The sequence below is a fragment of the Peromyscus maniculatus genome, chromosome 1, assembly GCF_049852395.1.
Source record: "Peromyscus maniculatus bairdii isolate BWxNUB_F1_BW_parent chromosome 1, HU_Pman_BW_mat_3.1, whole genome shotgun sequence".
Classification (NCBI taxonomy): domain Eukaryota; kingdom Metazoa; phylum Chordata; class Mammalia; order Rodentia; family Cricetidae; genus Peromyscus; species Peromyscus maniculatus.
In genome coordinates, this window is record NC_134852.1 from 141,331,711 (window position 1) to 141,349,981 (window position 18,271).

An 18,271-nucleotide genomic window follows, 5' to 3' on the forward strand; every position below is an offset into this window, starting at 1 on the left:
GCCTCGCAGCTCTAGGTGATGACATCAGAGAACCCGGAGTTCCACGTCCCAAGCCAAGCCTCGTGGTCCTCGAAAACTGCAAGCCCCAAGATGCAGCGCGGCACAGGGACCCAGCGCCCCGCGCGCGGACGCGAGCCACCGCCCTAGAACTAGGAAGACGCCCGACTCCTTTGCCCGCCACGCCGCCGGGCGCGCGCGGAGCCTGCCGGGACTTGTAGTGCCCGCGGCTGGGAGTGCCCGCTCCGGAATCTCAGTCGCCGTCTGGTGGGGTAGAGGCGGCGCGTGCACGCGTGCGCAGTGCGCGGGCGGGCCGTCGTGGGCGCCGCTCCCGGCAGCTGAGTGCCTGAAGGAGCCGGGTCCGCGGCGGCGCGGGTGCTCCGGGCGGAGGCCGCGGTAAAGTGGGGCGCGAGGCGCGCAGCTCGGGTGTGGGTGTGTGGATGGGGGAAAGCGGGACGAGGGACGCGAGGCTGAGGCGAGTGTGAGGCGGCCACCGGCGGCTGAGGGGGCGCGGGGCCGCGCCTCGTCCGTCGCACGTCCGCGGGAGCGCGTGCACCTGGGCGAGGCCGGGCTCACCTGTGCACGGGCTCCTTTGCGCCCCGCGGCCCTCCCTGCGGGGGTGCCCGCCAAGGCCCACCGCCCCTCGGGTCCTCGCTCTCGCCGCCAGGGCTCGGCCCCTGTCCGGGATCCCGGCGACGACGCCTGTCGGAGCGGCACGGCTCCTGGGCCGGGTCCGCCTCATCCCTGCCGCTCGCTCCGGTACAGCCCGGCTTCCCCGCGTGTGCGGACAGCGGGTGGCAAGATCGGGAGTGCCTCGGCCAAGGTCACGCGGGTGGGACCCGAACCCGGGGCTCGGGACTTGGAGGAGGGTAGCCTCGGGGGGCGGCTCTGGCCGGCTGGGGGTCCCTTTCAGATGCTCTCTAGGGACCCTCCCGGGAGAGCGTCCGGGAAGAAAGTGGTGTCAGGTTGAAAGCGCCCTGCTGGTCGTGCTGCTCCGCCTTTGCTAGAATCCCCGTTCTGCTACGACAGCCAGGCAGAGCCTCGAGCGAGGCCAAGTCAGTTCAGAAAGTGACTTGCTGTTTGGGGTCAGGTCCCGAGGACAGGTTTAAGGAACAGGTGGTTTATGGCATTTCGTTTTCGAGTTCGCCTTCCCATCCTTTCTAATACTTGCTTGGATGAGTTGACTGTTACCTATTTTAATAAGATTTTCTGTACTCTAATGAAGTCGTTGCCCTTTGTAAATTAGTTTTCTAACTAGAAAAGCTTATTTCCTGTGTGCTTTATGACCGGAACAAATAGCCCACTCCAAGGTTTATACCATTGTCTTTTATCTTAAAACTGTAGAGCAGGCTGCTTTATTTCCCTCCTAGGAGCTAGCATCCATGCTTTCTGCGTTGACTGCCACTGGAAGAATCTCCTGCAAAGTTGAGGAGAAAGTTCAGTGACTCAAGCTTTGCGGGTAAAAATGAAAAACCATTTTTAGTTTACAGCTGGAGTTGAGGAACTATTATTTCAAAACTAGTAACATGCATTTTGAATACAGTGCGTGCGTCTTAGTTTTTCTTACCAACACACTTGTGGCAAGCATTTCCCCCTCAAATTTAAATATTCCATATTTTGTACTAACTCTCTTAGGGAAAGTTAATTTTTTTTTAAGAGCAGGGATACGTTTAAACAAGATATTAAATCAGGCAGAATTCAAATTAATAGTTTATTTTATAGTGTTATAAGCCCTACAGTGTGTCAACTGACGTTTCTCCTGAAAAACCCTGTGTCGATGGACATACGGTGAATCTGCTTGTAGTAAAGCCACTGCAGGGAAGCGATGTGGACATGTTGCTTTCTATCTCCCTTATCTTGTTCGCTAATAGTTTCACTGTTGCTCTTGGGGGAAGAGGAGCAGGTTTGTATCTTTTTTTCTGTCTCGGTTTAGCAGTGTAGCAAAAGAGGAAAGAGGTGCTGTGTACATCTGTTTGGCGGAGACTGAGACAGTGGGACAGGATAAGTATACAATTGTGAGGAAACGGCCATGAGTTCATAAGCAGGAAGGACCTTTTTAGAAGTATTTAAGGATGTTAAGAATAGCATTGGATTCTTTTCTTTAAACAGTAATTGTGGGCAGTATTCAAAGATGGGATAAGATGCTGTAGGCAGTGCCCAGGAAGATACTCCAGGAACGTAGAAACTTACATCTTTATGTGGACTCTCCCACTGAAAAACTGGCTTCTGGGCCTAAGGCCGAATGAAAGTTCTTTACTATTCCGCACCTAGTCAGATTGCAGATCCCACTCTTTCCCCCTGTATAATTTGTAAGCCAGAAGGAAATCGAAGAAATAATTTATGAGTATGATTTAAGTCGGACTTTGTCACGGGCATGTTGTGTGGCGTGCACTTGTTCTTGTCTAAATAGCTGTCGTACAGGAATGAGGAAGATGGCCTTTTGGTGGACTGTAGTGACTGGACAGATGTGCTAGGAGCAGCTCTGCTGTGACTGGAAAGTTTCAAGCGCTGCGGTAGTGATGCTTTTAAGCACCCAGAGGATGCCAGCTGTTAGCTGAAGATACACAAATAATCACCTTCCACATGCCCAAGCAATGCATTTTTTTTGGCATAACAAGACTAAAATTTCAAAAATTATTTCAGATCTACAATAATGAAATACGATTGGTTCGGTACGAGAGAAACATCAAATTTTAGTTTTATTAGTTAATTTATTCATTTATTCCGACTATTCATGAGTATGCAGCAGATTGACTTTGTATGAAATTACTTCATGTGGCAGAAACATTAAGTAGCTTTAGATGTTTGCCTATAATACTCAGTTGTTTTTAGAAATACTTGCGTGGAATGTTTTCATATAAGAAAAAGACATCCCATTCAGGCTGCCTTTAAACTCAGCACTTGAGAGGCAGAGGTAGGTGGATCTCTGTGAGTTCCAGGCCAGCCTGATTTACATAGTGAGTTCCAAGACTCAGGACAGCCAGAGCCACATAATAGAAAGAACTTGTCTTAAGAAAAAAAAAAAAAAAAAAGACATCCTGCTGATAACTTGCTACATAACTAGGACTCTGTTACAATTAAAGAGTAACTGAACAATTTAAGAATTAGTAGTTTTCCTTGGAGGCTCTGTGTGATTCCTAGAATATATTTAAGTGAACATTTGTTTGATGAGCCATTGGACAAATTGAATAGCTTTGATTTTAAATGATAGTGTTTTGGCAATTTTTATATCACACTTTCTTTGGACTGGAATTTTTCTTGAATGTAAAAGAAAATTAGAGTCATTTAGAATTTGAGTGTTTTTTAGAATAAAATACTGTTTCCAAATAAAACTCTTAATTTGACTTGTCAGTCTGATAGCTTTACACTCCAAAAGTTGTGATAATGCCCTTAGGCAACCTTGCTTCTTTTAGTTTCACCAGTGAGTTCTTGGTTCTGGATTCTGTTTCTCCTTTTGAAGAAGAGATAGTGGTTAGCAGTGCCAGAGTTAGGAGTGATCTCAGAGGACTTCTGATGCAGCTTTCTAGCAGGTACAGTAAATCCTCCCTGAGAATTTCCATGTCAGGAAATTCCCATTACTAAGGGTGGTTATGCAGGTCCATATGCCATTAGATTATTGAGAAGTCTGAGCTAGCGACAGTAAACGTAAGACAGTTTTAATGTTCACTATTTCAGTCGTGTTTGAAGGATCTTTCTCTTTTTCCCTCGTATCCCACGAGTAAGGATAGTTTTTCTATCAGTACAGCTATTAAAAACTCAAATCAGAGCCGGGTGTAGTGGCATACTCCTTCAATCCTAGCACTTGGGAGGCAGAGGTGGGCAGATCTCTGTGAGTTCCAGGATAACCTGGTCTATATAGTTCCAGGACAGCCAGAACTACATAGTGAGACCCTGTCTAGAACTCCCCCACTCCCCCCAAAAGCTCTAGTCGAATCTATTCCAATTTAAAACATCAGTCTGATACTCAGTTTAGAACTCATTTCCTCTTACCCAGAGTCTGACTGCTCTTGGGATACAGAGGGATTGCTGTTTGCTACTCTGTAACCTTTTGCTGTTTCTCTTTGGGGATCTGCTTGGATAGGGACTGGTCAGAAGACTGGAAAAATGCACTTATTCCTTATCTGTTTCTCTTTAGTGGCAGGTCTGAGACACAAGCTGATATTTCTGGTGAGATTTTGCACTTTCTATGGCACAGTTTTGGTGTATGAAATTTCTGTGGCCAAACCTTTTCTGTTCCTCACTTTTCCATTCCTCACCAGCTTGTTCCCTGTGTGGGGACGAAGAGGATTAAGGATCCTTTTCTCTGTAGTCAGGTTTTTTGATAATGCCAAGACCACTTGAGTACCGGTATGCCTACAGTTGCCACACAGTCCACTGGAAACTCACTTCTTTGCTTGTAGGCTGCCTAAGACTGCCTTTCTGTGCCCTGCTGCTTTTATTAAGAAAAGAAAAAAAATTTATACTCCATTCTCATTGTTCCCTTGCTCAGGGAGGCAGAATCTGTTGCTTGGTCTATTAAGCAGGCTGAAATTGAATTGGAAGATGCAACACCAGTCTCCCTGTCTCCTAGACATTCAAAGTTTTAGTGAATAGAATACCTTAGAGCCGGCGGTGGTGGCACACGCCTTTAATCCCAGCACTTGGGAGGCAGAGGCAGGTGGATCTCTGTGAATTCGAGGCCAGCCTGGTTTCCAAAGCGAGTTCCAGGAAAGGCGCAAAGCTACACAGAGAGACCCTGTCTCGGAAAAAAAAAAAGAAAGAAAAAAAAAAAAGAAGAATATCTTGGAGACCCCTACCACTATTAAGTGGTGAATTCTTTCTGTCTTGTTCTCTCTGAAGATGTAGAACATTTCTTTCCTTTCTCTCTCTCTCTCTCTCTCTCTCTCTCTCTCTCTCTCTCTCTCTCTCTCTCTCTCTTTCCTCTCTCCTCTCTCCTCTCTCCTCTCTCCTCTCTCCTCTCTCCTCTCTCCTCTCTCAGTTGCTTCTATTAAAGAAAAGGATGTTAAGGTGGTACTCCAAGTGCCAGAGCCCTGAGAGCTAATGTGACAGGTAGGTGAAAGCCATGCCTAACTGTATAGATGTCTGTACAATGTAGACTCTTTGTCCACAAATTGAGCCACCTATAGATTGAAAGGATTTCATCTGTTGTAAGCATGCACAGGTTTTTTCTTGTCATATTGCTATATTAACAGTCATTTATATATCTGTACATATGTATTTATATGTGTTCAGTGTTGTAAGTAATCTAGAGGTGCTGTGCAGCAGCAGGAGAAGGCATGTGAATTATGTGGAAATACTGTGCCACTTCACATAGGGCCTTGAGCAGCACAGACCTTGGTGTCAGTGGGGGTCCTGAATCCTCATGGGTAAGGGAGGACAACTGAATGTTTCAGCTTTGTCTGTGTGGGATTCTGGTCCATAGAGCACCTAATTAACAAATACTATGACATTCTGAGGAGGTCTTTCAGTATAACATTTACATTTTCCTTCCTCTTTCCTCTTCTCTGTCTGATTTTGTTTTGTGTCTTGCCTTTGCTTTTTGGTTTCCAACTGATGAGATGGCAACTGTGAATGTTAATTTGTGACTGAATTTTAAATCCATCTATGTCTTAGTACATGTATCAAGCTGAAAAATAGGTTTGAGAAGGTGGGTTGATCATGTAATTTTATGTTTTTTTCTGATACTTGCTTTACTGAGACTATAAATTCAGATATGAATATAGATAGTACTGGGGCCTTTTTCTTTCTGCCAACTAAACAAACCAGTTAAATCTGGTACACAACTTTTTATCTGATGAGGAAAAAGCAGCTTTGTATCTGGAAACCCTGAGCATTTGATGCAGTAATTATGAGTTACTTCACACTTCATTCAGAAGGGAGTTTGTGAACACCTTCCACCACGCTGTTGTAGATTTTGGAGAAACAGCAATGAGTTAACAAAAACAAAAATCCCTGCTCTCATGAAGGTTGCATTCCGGAGTGGGGAAATAGACAAGATGCGGGTAAAAAAATAAGCCCTCATCTGCTAGATGTCGATATGTGCTAAAGAGAAGAATGAAGCAGGGAGGGGATGAGAAGTGGGTTTGGAGGCTCTGCAACTGTAGCTTTGTTCTTAGGGATGTCTTCACTGGAGGAAGTGAAGTTGAGCTAAGAGGCCCTTCCCTGCCCTGTGCTGGGAGCTTGTTGGGTTAGTCTGATGACAGATGAATGAGTGGGGGGGTGGGGGGTGTACTGGGACGGCAGCGAACAGGTCTTTGTAAAGGCCCGGGTTCTTACTCTGAGTGACTTGGGATCCTGTTGAAATGACAGTGTTTCAGAAGCCTTGAGTGAACGGGAAGGTACTGGTGACTGGATTTAATCCCAGAATCTCCTCTGTAGTTGGTCTTGAGGAGCTAGAGTTGGGCATCATCAGGCCATCCAAGGCATCAGGGTTTTCAGAGATTCGGAGGTAATTTTACTAAACAGCTGAGGTTGGCATCCACTTTACTGCAGCTTTTTGAGTAGTAAGAGATACTATGTAGTATTAGGGGACATGGGCTCCCCTGATTTGAATCCTGGCTCCTGCCTCTTCCCAACCCTGTGGCCTTGGGCTATGATTTTCTCATCTGTAATACTGTTATAAGGATTAAACTAATATTTATTTATAACAGCACCTAAAAAGAGGCAAATATCTGTTTTAATTGAGTAAACACTTGAATTGTGTTTTATGAAATTATGGGATTGCTTTGATTGTGGTTTGGGGAACTGGTTGCAGTGGGGCAAAGACTAAAGAATCAAGGCAGTCCATGCAGTAATCCAGGTAGCAGCAAGAATGGAAAGTGGAAGGAATCTGTATATACTTAAAAGATGGAACCAACAGGGTTTATTGATGTATTGGACATGGAGTGAGAAGGGAGAACTTTAATCAAGTGTGACTGTGAGATACTTTGCTGGAACTATTAGAAGAAGGGCATGCTGGTTTTCTTAGATGAACAAGACAAGAGGGTCAGGTTTATGAGGGGAGTGTGTAGGTTCAGTTCTGTGAGTTGGAGATGTATGTTAGGGAAGTAAGTGGGTTCTATAGTGTAGGCAGTGTATCCATGAGTCTAGAGTTCAAGGATATTTAAAACTGAAGGTAACAGTCTGGAACCTTTACTATTTAGACATGTGAAAGTGAGCTCACCAAGAGACCAGGTTTAAGTAGAAATGAAGCCTTAGACCATACCATCATTCACAGGTCTGGGAGAGGAAATAGCCCTGAGGATTTCTGATGCTCTCTAGGATGAAAGACAATCATAATTATTTCATTTTTAAAAGAGGCTTTATTTAGCTATGACTCAGTATAATTCATCTGCTTAACGTACAGTTCATTGATTTTACCAGAATTTTGAATATTTGTATCACCCCCGCCTCCAAAAAAAAAAAACAAAAACAAAAACCACATACCTTCCCATCCTCATTTTCTCATTTCCTGCCCACCCTCCTGTAAGTAGACAACTGCTAATCTACTTGCTTTATTCTGGGTATTTCATACCAGTAGAATCGTACAGTGTACTCTGAGAGAGGAGCCATATCCATTAAGACCAAGTTCCTGGATTCATTAGATTTTAAAACACTTGGTAAAGGTGGGGCTATAGGATCCCTCTATTGAGAAAATACATTTTCCTCTTTGATTAGTAAGAAAACTGTAGGGTGATATTTTGAAGTTATATGATTAATTTTCTCCCTGACATTTCATCTGGTGGTTTTATAAAGTTCATTGGAGGTGTTTACATCTGCTCACTTAGTGGTCGGATTACACACAGTGGTGATTTGCTTTTGCTCTCATGTTTTCAAAGAGTTCACAGAATTTCAGATTCAGATACATTGTAGAGAGGTTTCTCTCTTCTGTTTGCCCTTTTCTAGGCCCTCAGGCTACAGTGCTTCTCTGTGAGGAAGCATACAAAGTTTGCTTGTATCTTTTTCTATGCAATATCTATTGGTGTCTGACTCATTTTTTTGTTGAACTTTTGGTATATTTTCCTTGATATTTCTTGGCACTGAAAAGTAGCCCTTTGTGGAATAAGTTGCAAACACATTCTTTTGACTTTGATTATGCATATTAATTTTTGCCATTCAAATTCTTTAAAAATTACTTGTAGTTATTCATCAGTCATTTCCTAAAATTGTTACTGTTTTATGTATTCATTTATTTATTTATTTATTTATTTATTTATTTATTTATTTATTTATTTATTTATTTGGGACAGTGTCTCTTTCATAGCCTTAGCTATCCTGGAACTCACTTTATAGATGAGCTTAGTTTTGAACTCAGAGATCTGCTTGCCTCTGCCTCTCAAGTGCTGGGATTAAAGACGCGTACCACCACACCAGCTTCAAGATTGTATTAACCTTTCAATTTGCTTTTTGATATTAATCTTCCCCCTTTTTCCTTTTCGAGACAGGGTTTCTCTGTGTAGTTTTGATGCCTGTCCAGGATCTCGCTTTGTAGACCAGGCTGGCCTCGAACTCACAGAGATCCTCCTGGTTCTGCCTCCTAAGTACTGGGAATAAAGGCATGTGCCACCACCGCCCGGCTCCTAATTTTTTTCTACTTAGTATAATAACGATTTTGAAATTCACCCAAATTGTTGCATGTCAGTAATTACTTTGTACTATAAACCGGTATTCCATCATTTAGCTGTGCTGCATTTATTATCTATTCACTTGCTGAGGGGCATCTTTGCCTCTAGTTTATAGCCTGTAAATAAAGCTGCTCTGAGCATCGTCAATCTTTCTATGTATACATGTTTTCATTTCTCCTGGGCTAATATGTGGGATAGGATGAGTGGGTCACAGGGTAGAACTATGTTTGAAGTGGCTTACCATTTTATATTTCCCATCAACAGTATATAAATAAATTATGGATCTTTTATGTTATTGATGATACATTACACTGTATTGCCAGTCTGCTTCATTTTAGCTGTTCTGTTGAGTATGTATGTTACTATTTGTTTAAACTCGGGATAACTGAAATGTTATTTACTTGCAATCAATTTTACCCATTTTAGTGTACAGATCTGTGAATTTTGGTATAAGTATGCAACTGTGTAACTACCATAATCAAAACACGGCCCTCAAAAAAATGTTTTGAGTCTTTTGTAGTTGGTCCTTTCCCTAACCAAGTACTGTGATCTTTTCTACCGTGGTGGGTTAGCTACTTCGTTCTTTTTACTTTGCATGAAGTTCATTCTTTTAGTATATTTTTCTTTATCTTTTACATTTTCATACATATATACAGTGTATTGTGGTTATATTCACCCCCGTTACCTTCTGTGATTTACCTTTTCTCTTTCAACTCCTTATTCTCCCCAACTAGTCCCCAGTGGCTGCAGGAAAGCTTGTCATGAAAGGATGGAGCCCCATAGGAGCTTCCTCTGTCTATGATGGAGTGTTGAAGGACCTAGTCTTGTGAAGGTATCCATAGCTGCTGTTCATAATTGCAATGGCAGTGTCATGTCTGGATGACAATATTTTGTGGCACTTCCCTTCCTCCCTCCAGTTCTTTAATTCCTTTCACCCTCACTTTTTTGTTTTTGTTTGTTGAGACAGAATTTCTCTGTATAGTTTTGGAGCCTGTCCTGGAACTCACTCTGTAGCCTGGGCTGGCCTCGAACTCACAGAGATCCACCTGGCTCTGTCTCCTGAGTGCTGGGATTAAAGGCATGTACCACCACCGCCCTGCTCACCCCCACTTCTTCAATGGGTCTTGAGAAGTGATGGTGATGTATATATCCTAATTAGGACCGAGCTCTCAACAGTTACTGTTTCTCGGCATTTTGGCCAGATAAGAGCCTCTGCATTAACTGTGGTTGCCTTCTGCAAAAAGGAACTTCTTGGTTCTAGGCTTCCAATTACACTAGTCTGTGAATTTATGGTAGTTTGACAACATGTCCATTTAGGGCATCAATGGTATAGTACATTCTTCCTTTGGACCTCTGGCCTCTCCATTAATGGACTTTTGACCAGGTTATAACAGATGTGCATTCCTTCCTGTGGAGCAGGTCTTGAATCCAATTACAAAGTGGTTGGTTATCCCTAAAATAATTGGCTATTGTTGCTCCAGGGGGTGTATCTTGCCTGGTGCTCAGTGTTGTAGCACACAGGCCTACAGGTGGATGAAATTCTTGTTTTTTTCCTTAGCAGCCTTTATAACACCTTTCAGCACTATGAACTTAAGCTAGCAGGAAGGACTCTACAACTCAGTTCCAGCTTGGTTTCTCTGTCTTGTAGCATGTAGACCTTAGAGCTCTGATAAGTGCCCAGTTTGTATTTCACAAGTAAGGTACAGAACATTCCATTTCACCCTAAATTTACCACTTGAAGCCAACCTCTTCTTCACCTAGTGATCTGTTCTGTCTCCATAGCATGTTTAGTTTGCCTTCTTTCACGTAGCACAGTACAGATGAGACTTCTGTTGCTCCGTGCATCAGCAGTTCACCCCTTTCCAAGTGTAAAGCTCCATTGCACCAGCTAGAGTGCTGTGCTCACTCAGCAGCAGGTCAGTTGGGTTGCTTCTGATTCTTGACACTTAGGAGTAACAATTGCTTACAGAATTTTGAGTGAACAGACCTTCATTTGACTTGGATAAATAACCGGGAAGTAGAATTTTTGGTTTGTAGTGTATGTATTTTTAACTTTATTAGAAGCTGTTGCTAACTTGATTTTCAGAGTTGGTAAACCATTTTGCATCCTAGCAGTGTGTATGAAAGTTTGCTTGTCTCTCATCCCTGACAGTGGGTATTAGGTGCTTTGTTAGTTTGTTTGGGCTGTCCTAGGAGGCATTAAGAGCATCTCAGGGTTGTTTTTAGAAGTCTGTCATATCTTCCTGAATAATGATGAGCATCATTACTTATACATCTTTGCTAGCTGAACTGATCTGTTAAGTTTTTGCCCATTTTACTGTTGTTTGTTTTATTGAATTGTAATAGTTAACTGCTCTTAGATATCAGTTATCCGATAGAGGTATGCTGTATTTGTTCTCCCATGTTTGTGGCTTCTTTTCCTTTATTTTTTGCCCTGGTGGGGCTAGAACCTACGTTCTTGTACATGCTGAGTGCTGTAACACTTTTAAAGATTTATTTTTATTTTATTTGTGTGGGTGTTTTGCCTGCATGTGTGTGTGTGCACCATGGGCATGCAGTGCACAGCAGAGGCTGAAGAGGACATCAAATCCTCTGAAACTGGAGTTACAAACAGTTCTGAGCTGTCATGTGGGTTCCGGGAATTGAACCGTGGTCCTGGAGGAGCAGCCAGTGCTGCTAACTGCTGGGCCATCTCTAACTCCTCTAACAGGTTCAATCTGTAGCTCCTCTTTACTTTCTGAAGAAACTGGATTGTGTGTCCTTTTGTTTCCCAGTTTTTGCTGGTTGAATTTTTGTGGAGCAGTTGAGTATCTTCCTGTCATCTATGTTTCTTGTAAATTGGTAGTTGAATGTAGGAAAATCTAGTAACTCAGTCAGATTTAGATAAAATCTTTTATCATGTTGGTTTCACGGGTGATGTTTGAATGTCTTCCATCAGGAAATACGGATACCTGGTCCATCTTTCTTTGTTGTTTAGCTGTTTATTCTGATTCATTTTATTTTGAACAGTTTAAAGAATGCTTGATAGGAGTCTAGTACCTAGGAATGTGTGTTTAAGCATTCATTATATTCCTGCTGTCTTTTGTTTGTTTGTTTGTTAGACAGGGTCTCTTCACATATATGGCTCAGGCTGGCTGGGAACTCTCTCTGTAGACCAGGCTGGCTTTGAACTCACAGAGATCTGCCTGGCTCTGCCTCATGAGTGCTGGGATTAAAGGCGTGCACCACCACTGTCAGCTGCTTCCTGATATCTTAGTTAGAAAGCTCACTTCCTCTGTCAGTTTTGAGTTCTGAGAAGTGGAAATACTGATGCCTGTTCATAGGATCTCTTTGAAGATTAAGATTATGCTTAGAAGAGAACGTGCCACAGAGGCTAGCATATAGCAGTGCTCAGTAAATGTTAATTATTGTGTAAATTTAAAAATATTCTATAGGATTAGAGAGATGACTCATAGGTTTAAGTGTGTACTGTTCTTGAAGAGCACCCAAGTTCGAATCCTAGCACCTGTACCAGGCAGCTCATAACCTCTTGTAACTGTAGTTCCACGAGATCTGGCACTGTCTTCTGAACTTGGTACCTGCACTTGCATGTGCACATCCCCATACACAGACACACACACAGACACACACACACAGACACAGACACACAGACACAGACACAGACACAGACACACACACACACACACACACACACACACACACACACACACATCAGTCAGACGTGGTGGCACATGACTTTAATCCTAGTACTCAGGAGGCAGAAGCAGGAGGATCTTTGTTAGCTGGAGGCCAGCCTGGTTTACATATTGAGTTTTAGGCCAGCCAGGAATACATTGTGAGACCTTGTCTTAAAACAAACAGAAAATAAATCTTTTAAAAAAATATTAAAACCATGAGTAATCTTAAAAGGTAGGTCATCTTGATTTGTGAGGAAATTAAAATTTGAATGGCTAATTTTTAGCACACTTGGTTTTATTTTAGGAGATCAATTGAGTTATTTAATTGAGAGGAATGGCTCTTCTTTGTTCACACCAGTTTGAAGTTGGATTTAGTGCACATTTGTGGCGAACTTAAGTCCTAAAGTGCCTTCTGCCAGTGTGTCTGATGTTGGTGTGAGTTCTTGTTCACTAGTCTCACATAAACTGGAAAGTGTGCTGCTTGTGGAATAGACTGTACTGTAGTCCAAGTCTAATCTTGATGTCCACTTAGAAATCACTTCTTTCTAGGAGCTTACTGTTCCTGTTTTCATTCTACAGTGTAATGTTCAAGCCCAGAAATGCCTTATGTGGATCGACAGAATCGCATTTGTGGTTTCCTAGACATTGAAGAAAATGAAAACAGTGGGAAGTTTCTTCGACGGTATTTCATCCTGGATACCAGAGAAGACAGCTTCGTATGGTACATGGATAATCCACAGGTTTGTAAAAACCAAAGATTACTTTATAACCTCATAAAGAAGTTGTATCTATTACAGTATTTGATATAGATTATGAATTTGAAATCGTACATATTTATATTTATTTCCACTGGTTTAACTTTCTCCCCCTGTTGGTACCTGTGACCTGTACTCTTGTTTGAACTCCAGAGGGTAAAATTAAGTTTATTTGATTGAAGTTAAAATTTTTCCATGCATATGTATATTTTCCCTCTTGGAAGTACTCGGCTTGTAGAAAAATTCTGAGTAATCACAGATTTAAGATACTCTGCCGAAGACTATGAGCGTTACTGTTTGGAAAAGCTACTGAAATGACTTGATACTCTCTGGCACATGTAGTTCTTTGATCGAGTGAGTATCAGTCGTTGTGATGAGTCTGTGACTGAAATTGACTTTAATTTTGTTGTTTTCTTGCAAATTTTTGGGATAGATGTAAAAAGTTGAAAAATAGAATACTACTTTTAAGGGCTGAGAGTTGGCTGGGTGAGTAAAGGCACTGTGGCCAAGTCCAAGGACCTAAGCTCTATTCCTGGAATCCACATGGTAAAAGGGGAGAACAGACTCCCAAAACTGTTCTCTGACCTCCGCACATGAGCCATGATGTGCACACCCTCGCTCCTACCCTCCTGCCCCAATAAATATAATATAAATTTTTTAAAAAAATCCCAGTTTTAAGATCAGTGAGAGACCCAGAATTAAAAATTGTCCGCTGAACAGTTGAAAACTTCCTGCCTGTGGAACTCTTTATTTCAAATCAAAATTATTCTAAAAGCTAAACATGGAGGTATGTGCTCCAGTGGAGTATGTGGAAAGTAAGGGGTGAGTCTGGCCAGCTTCTTACCCAGTGTGTTGATGGTATGGACTGGGATGGAGCAGGAATTTTAGAAAGTTTACCATGCTTCACATAATCAGAAATAGGTCCCCTGTAATTAGTCTATTCTTCCTTACCTGTACTGCTATGGTAACATGTAGGTATTCATTTATATAGACCGGGGGTTACAAATGACCTTAGTATTAGTTCAGTCTCCTCAGTGAAGGAAAGCATCTCCCCATTCTTCAGTTTGGTTATAGCTTGAGTGACACATGGCTAAAAAGTATGTATCATATTTGAAATTGTCAGTTATTATTTTTGTCAACTAAAATCCAGTTCTTTGGCTCTTCTCATCAGTCTTGATTTTACACTCTGATTCTCTATCATGTAGGTTTAGCCCTTTACTTACAGGCAATCTTGGAAATTTAGGTGAATGGGATGGGTTATATTTTAATTCAGTTTATATTAGCTGTGTACTCACTTTGTATGATGAGGCTTTTTAGAGGGCAATAGCATTCTCTGTCACTGTCCATGCAGAGCTTATTGACACTTGGTTTTCTGCCTTTACCTCTGGGTCTAAGGACCTTTCTTGGGAGGCAGTTACCTGCCTCAGCAGCTGCATGGTTATTATCTTCATTTACTTGGTCTGAGTCAGTGGGAGAAATAACAGGGCAGCAGAAATCAAAGGTTTATGTTGATTTCTTTTCCTCAACATGTGAATCAGATTCTTGTCTTTTATGGTCTTGTGTGTTTAGCTGGGACATGAGTCCCTCAGAGGTAGCACTGAATCCTCTTTGCAAGATCTCAGCTATTGGTTCCTGCAGAGCCAGGGCATACATTGTCAGTGTTTCTCCTTAATTGGCCTCTCTTTGCAGAGGACCTTACATATGGTTCTCCTGAATTCTCCATAAAACTCTTTGTTATCTTTTTTTTTTATTCTTGTGCAAATTCTTCTTAGAATTCTCCCTTTTACCAAAACTTTTCACTTAACAGGTATACACAAAGATAGATACACATGAAGTGTATTTGTTACCATGTATGAAACACAGACTTCGAATCAGAAAAAGGCAGAGTTTTAAAAAAAGCAGAGGGAGCTGACATACTGGAGATGGTAACATTTAAAACTAACCTGGAAGATTGGATTTGACTTTGGCCTAGAAGTGGAGAAGTGACGGTTCCTGGATTCAGAGTAGCAAGGGCAAAGGGTCATTGTGGGTGTCTGCAGTGTGTTTGGATTATAGTCTGTCTTGGCAGGGAGGTGTCTTCTAAGCTTTGCACTCAGCTGGGTCTTTTCACAGAGACTTTTTGTGCATAAGAGGGCGGCGTGTAAGGCAGGTGCCGGTGATTGTCCCAGCTATACTAAGCTCAGGCTATTCCACTGAGAGCTATACTTCTAGCCTTTTTCTTCTCTTTTCTTTTCCCTTCCCCTTCCTTCCTTTCTTCCTTCTCCCCCTCCCTCCCTCCCTCCTTCTCTCCCTCCTTCCCTCCCTCCCTCCCTCTCTCCCTCCCTTCCTCCCTTTCTTTTTTTTTTGACAGGGACACATAAAGCCCAAGCTGGTCTTAAACTATAGAGCCAAGGCTGGCCTTGAACTGTTGATCCTCCTTCCTCTACCTCCTGTGCATTGGAATTACAGGTGTGGAGAACTATACCCAGTTCACATGAACTTTTTTTTTCTCCCGAGACAGGGTTTCTCTGTGTAACAATCCTGGCTGTCCTGGAACTCTCACATGAACTTTTAAAAAGACATTTGTCCTTTTTGTAATTAGTGTATTGAGTTTTCTGAACCTTGTATATAAAGTCTTTTTTCAGTCCTTACAGTTTTCTTTCTAGCTTAAGAGAACTTTTTAAAATCTTGTTTCTATCAGCCAGTATAATAGTCATCAATACCAAGTTTGTTTCATCTTTAAATATAAAGACTAAGACATACATCTTCTTGAAAGCTTGCTGAAACTATTAGATTAAGCCATATGAAATTGCAAATTTAGAGCCATTTTGAATTACTGAGAAATAGAAACTTCAAATGGTTTCATCTCATTGCGTATGTCCAAGTGCTTAAGAGCTTTGGTTAAAGTAAGCAGTTTGTTTCACCTCTCCCTGGGGAGCCACTTCCTTTTTTTTTTTTCTGCTTTCTTTGCCACTAACCATCAGTTTAAAAATCCACTCTAGTCTATTATAAGAACTCACTTTGTGGCTATGTTTTGCTGAGAAAGTTGATAATGATACAGAATTAATGAAGTATCTATACTAGGAAGGGAACTTGAAGAGACTCGAAAAGTTTCATATATGGCAAAATGAGCCAAGGAACTTAAAAGTATGCACAGCACATTTCCATTTAAAAAGAGTATCAGTTAATATTTTTGAAAAAAGCATTAAAGTAGATGATAGCGTAGCACTTAAACCATTTAAATGATGTGTCCTCTGGCTCTCACACTCTTTCTGCCTACTCTTCTGCTGGGTTCCCTGAGCCCTGAGAGGAGGCATTGGATGGAGAGATCCTGTTTATGGCTGAGTATTCCAAGGTCTCTTACTCTGCGTAGTGTCTGGCTGTGGGTCTCTGTATTTGTTCCCATCTGCTACAGGAGGAAGCTTTTCTCAGGATGGCTAAGCAAGACACTGATCTGCTCCCTGCCTGGTGTCAAAAGGCCAATATTTTTAAAGAGATGTATTTGATAAAGAAGTTTTATTAGATCAATGTAAAATTAATAGTTTTTTTTAAAAAAAAACTTCTTACAACTGTATTTCTTTAAGTCTCTAAATATTCTCCCATTGTGTTCATAAACAAAATTTGATCTTACTTACAAATCTTGATGTTCACAAAAAAGAATATTAGTTTAGCTACAATGAGACAGACAGTTCTTTAGCTGTAGAGTATGCAGGAGAGCAGAGGGAGACTCAGCTCCTTATCCCAGGTATCATCTTTTTGTTTTGTTTCACTTTTTTGCCTGCAGGGGTTGGAACCTGTGGCCTCACAAATGTTAGGCCAGTGCTCTACCACAGAACCACACCCACAGTCCTACATTGTTATCTTGATGTCAGCTCTAGTAAATATGTAAATTGAATGAAGTATATTTGTAAAGTGTTGTTTTAAAAATTTTCAAATGTTTTTGGTATTATAAAATACATAAATAATGCTGGGTAATAATTGTATTTTAATATTTATTTTTAGAACCTGCCTTCAGGATCATCACGGGTTGGAGCCATTAAACTTACCTACATTTCAAAGGTAGACTCTCTATATTATTTTTAAACATTAATTTTTTTGTTGTTCTTTATTTGGTGTTTCTAAGATAAAAATCTTAACTTTGCAGCCCAGGCTAGCCTTGAATTCTCAGCCCTCCTGAGGGCTGGGATTACATGTGTGTACCATCTTGTGCAATTCTCATTGTGTTGCTCTCATATGTGAATTCCTGCCCCCAGGTGGTAATGTGGACAGAACAGAGTAGCTTCTCTCTATCATTTAGCAGTGATGCTCAAGTTCCAGTAATGCTGAAGATTGTCCGCACTTACTGTGACTAGAAGTTCTTTAAGTTGATAAAACTGGAAGTTGTTGCCTTATATGTTTTAAAAGGGGAGATTGTTCATGAAATGAAGTATTAGCTCAGTGAAGCGGGCAAGGAGTGGCCACTGTTTCCCCTGCTTCACCACGCCTCGTTAAACTGTAACCCTTCGTGTAATGCTTCTCCCTCCTCTCTGTCCTGCAGCTTACTGTAGTTTGGGTTGTACAGTTTTACTGCCCCACTTTAGGCATGCTGTTTCCCCTAGAATTTATTCCTAGAACAAACTTCATCGTGTGAATTTGTAGTTGGGATTTATCAGGAACTCCAGACTGGAATTTATTTTGAAATACAAAATATGAGTCCTGTCCCTGGGAACAGCCCAGCAGAGGACATGAATAGGGTCTGAGGGCATCTTACTCAGAGGGATGGTACTGACGTAGTGTGGCTAGCAGTTTCACCTTATGAGTTGAGTTTAATGAGTAAAAGATTGAGTGCCCTCTTGACTTCTCAAAGAGATTAAGGCCTTCTGGAGTTTTGAACTCTAGATAAACAAGCTTGCAGGCCACCATCTTTAATTACAATCGGCTGCCAACGTAGAAGTAAGTTTGGGATACCTGTAGTTTCTGTGTGCATTGAGGGTGTGTTGTCTGTCATGTTATAAGAGTATATGTGTGACATGACACCTCCAGGTGCACTTTTGACTTCTTCACATTTCCTGGAGTAAGAAGTTCATTCAAAGAAAATGTGGAAGTATTATTTGTTTTATAGTACAGCTGGGACCCAGATTCTGTATCTAATTTGCTATCTTTAGGTTGCTATTAAATTTTAATATCAGATTGGTATGCTAGGTGGGAAGTTGTACATGTGGAAGATTGTATAGTCCTTGAAACTGAGTATTGTAGCATGTGGAGGAGTAACCCTCCCCTC

The 18,271-nt window shown here is 41.7% G+C and overlaps 1 protein-coding gene across 8 annotated transcripts in view; it reads left to right on the forward strand.

The window, feature by feature from the left end:
- Window positions 1-253: 253 nt before the first annotated feature.
- The window catches only part of Plekha1 (pleckstrin homology domain containing A1), a 48,690-nt gene continuing 30,672 nt past the window's right edge, over window positions 254-18,271 (forward strand). For 5 of the 8 annotated variants that reach the window (XM_006976973.4, XM_006976972.4, XM_006976974.4 and 2 more), the window contains exons 1-3: window positions 254-393; window positions 12,857-13,017; window positions 17,014-17,070. In XM_006976973.4, the coding sequence (XP_006977035.2) occupies window positions 12,877-13,017; window positions 17,014-17,070 (198 nt within the window). In that variant the 5' untranslated portion in view covers window positions 254-393; window positions 12,857-12,876. Of the gene's footprint in view, window positions 394-696; window positions 821-12,856; window positions 13,018-17,013; window positions 17,071-18,271 lie in introns of those variants that run through there. The other 3 variants (XM_076553816.1, XM_076553812.1, XM_076553813.1) reach the window with 3 other exon arrangements.